This window comes from Notothenia coriiceps, unplaced genomic scaffold, assembly GCF_000735185.1.
Source record: "Notothenia coriiceps isolate Sejong01 unplaced genomic scaffold, NC01 NC01_scaffold00037501, whole genome shotgun sequence".
NCBI classification, from domain to species: domain Eukaryota; kingdom Metazoa; phylum Chordata; class Actinopteri; order Perciformes; family Nototheniidae; genus Notothenia; species Notothenia coriiceps.
Genome location: NW_011370202.1, coordinates 1 through 1,839, shown reverse-complemented (window position 1 = coordinate 1,839; position 1,839 = coordinate 1). Strand labels below are relative to the sequence as shown.

General features: G+C 36.6%; 1 protein-coding gene across 1 annotated transcript in view; it reads right to left on the bottom strand.

Annotated features, from left to right (window-relative positions):
• LOC104967661 (histone acetyltransferase p300-like) overlaps positions 1–1,680 on the bottom strand; it is a gene marked incomplete at its 5' end in the record, with an annotated part of 14,592 nt that extends 12,912 nt beyond the window's left edge. The window contains 3 exons of the mRNA XM_010797169.1: positions 119–186; positions 692–769; positions 1,556–1,680. Coding sequence (XP_010795471.1) covers positions 119–186; positions 692–769; positions 1,556–1,680 — 271 coding nt within the window. The remainder of the gene's footprint in view (positions 1–118; positions 187–691; positions 770–1,555) is intronic.
• Positions 1,681–1,839: the final 159 nt, after the last annotated feature.

Sequence of the window (1,839 nt, the reverse complement as noted above, 5' to 3'; positions counted from 1 at the left end):
CCCCCCCCCCCTGGTCTGACTTCATTCAATAAATCATAGAAATAGGATAAAACCTAAACGACAGGGCCGTAAAACACAGGCATGAACGGACCCAGTAGCTCAGAGTTACTCCACTTACTCTTGGCTGCGTATTTGTTCTCTTTCCGCGTTTTGTTGGCCGCTTTCAGGCAGTTGTCGCATGTAAAGCTGTACGGGGGAAAGAAAAGAGTTTAAAGTTTTTACATTTAAAGGTTAACGTAGAGCAACATGACAGATTAAGTGGTTTCAATTAAGAGATGTCTTTAATGTCCTTTCTTTAAATCACTCTGTAAATTACAAACAGACCACACATGAAGGAAGTCAAACTCTGAGGAATGACGACTCCTCACTCCAGTGGCAAGACTTTCTTTGTGTATGATTGTCTGTTGCATTTCCCTTCTTAACATTCTCAGATACAACACTTTGCTCGAACTGCAGCTAAAAGTCTGTGATTATAAACATGTATGTTTAAAAGCTGCTCCACAGATACCTCAAAATGTGTATTCATGTGTGTTAGTACTTTTTCCGAGCACCTTTATTGATGCTTTGGATGAATCTAAAAGCTTTTTCATTTTTTTTTAAAGAAAAACAAAGAAGGTCAGATTTATTTTCCAGACCCAGTCACATAGAGAAACAGAACGTGCAGAGTGTGTGTGTCTGATCGTTGGCTCACCCCAAAGGCCATATGGTGTCATGATGCAGCACGCAGATCTGGTGCATTTTACGATCGCAGTCAATACATTCCACAAGTCTGAGAAAAGAAAGCGCGGGAGACAAAAGACAGACACAATGTGTACGGTTAATAACGCAACGTGTCCCACAGGATAGAATATATCGTCCTCTAAAGGAGATAGAGAGATGCTAAAGAAATCAAATGATATCTAAATACATTTTTTAAATGAAAAAAGGAAATTCTTAGTATTATAACAGGGTTCATAAACTTTTTCACCAATGATTTTCCATGACCAAAACAATTACTCTCTCAGCGGTAGCACTGAAAATGATTTATTTTAACATGGAACAGGAAAATAAGGTCTGCATATGAAACATGTTGTGTTATCTAAAACAAATCCAATAGTAGGCTTACTAGCTTCTACAGGCAACTCAAATCTCTCACCAGCAAAATACCTCGACAGTTAAATGCCATTTTACATTTCATTACGATACAGTATTTATTATCATTATAGTATTACTATTTCGGTGATTAGATAAAATATAAATTATATTTGATGCAACTTTAGTTACATTTCCATGACTTTTCCAAAACTTTGGGAAAAATATTGTTTTCCAGAACTTTTCCAGGGCCTGGAATTAGCTTTTTGAATGTCCATGACTTTTCCAGGTTTTTAATGACCGTAAGAACCCTGTTATAATATTTTTTCTTTCTTTTCTATAAGAACCTGTTTTAAGTGGCTAAAGAAGTGTTTTTAAATCTGAACTCATGATGCAATTTAACGAAGTGTGTACACTTTACAGATTTTAAAGGATCACGGGGATGGTGGCAATGGTTATTAATGAGTAAAAAAGGGGTACGTACAACTCGGGGTCGAGTGTGTCGTTCTTCTTTCGCTGGAACTGCTCTTTGTTGATGGTCCTGTGGAGAAAATGGGAAATTGAACAACTGTAACACACACACAATATAATAATAATGTTTTCACTAACCTAATATTTTAACCCTACATGTTGTTAAACATCTCCACCACTGAGATGAGAGAAATACATTCTGGTTTTGCATTAGTGTTTAAATATCACATGGTTACGAGGGTGAGGTGACTAACTGAAAAACAAATCACTTCAAGACAAAGAGGAAGAAGCACTTTA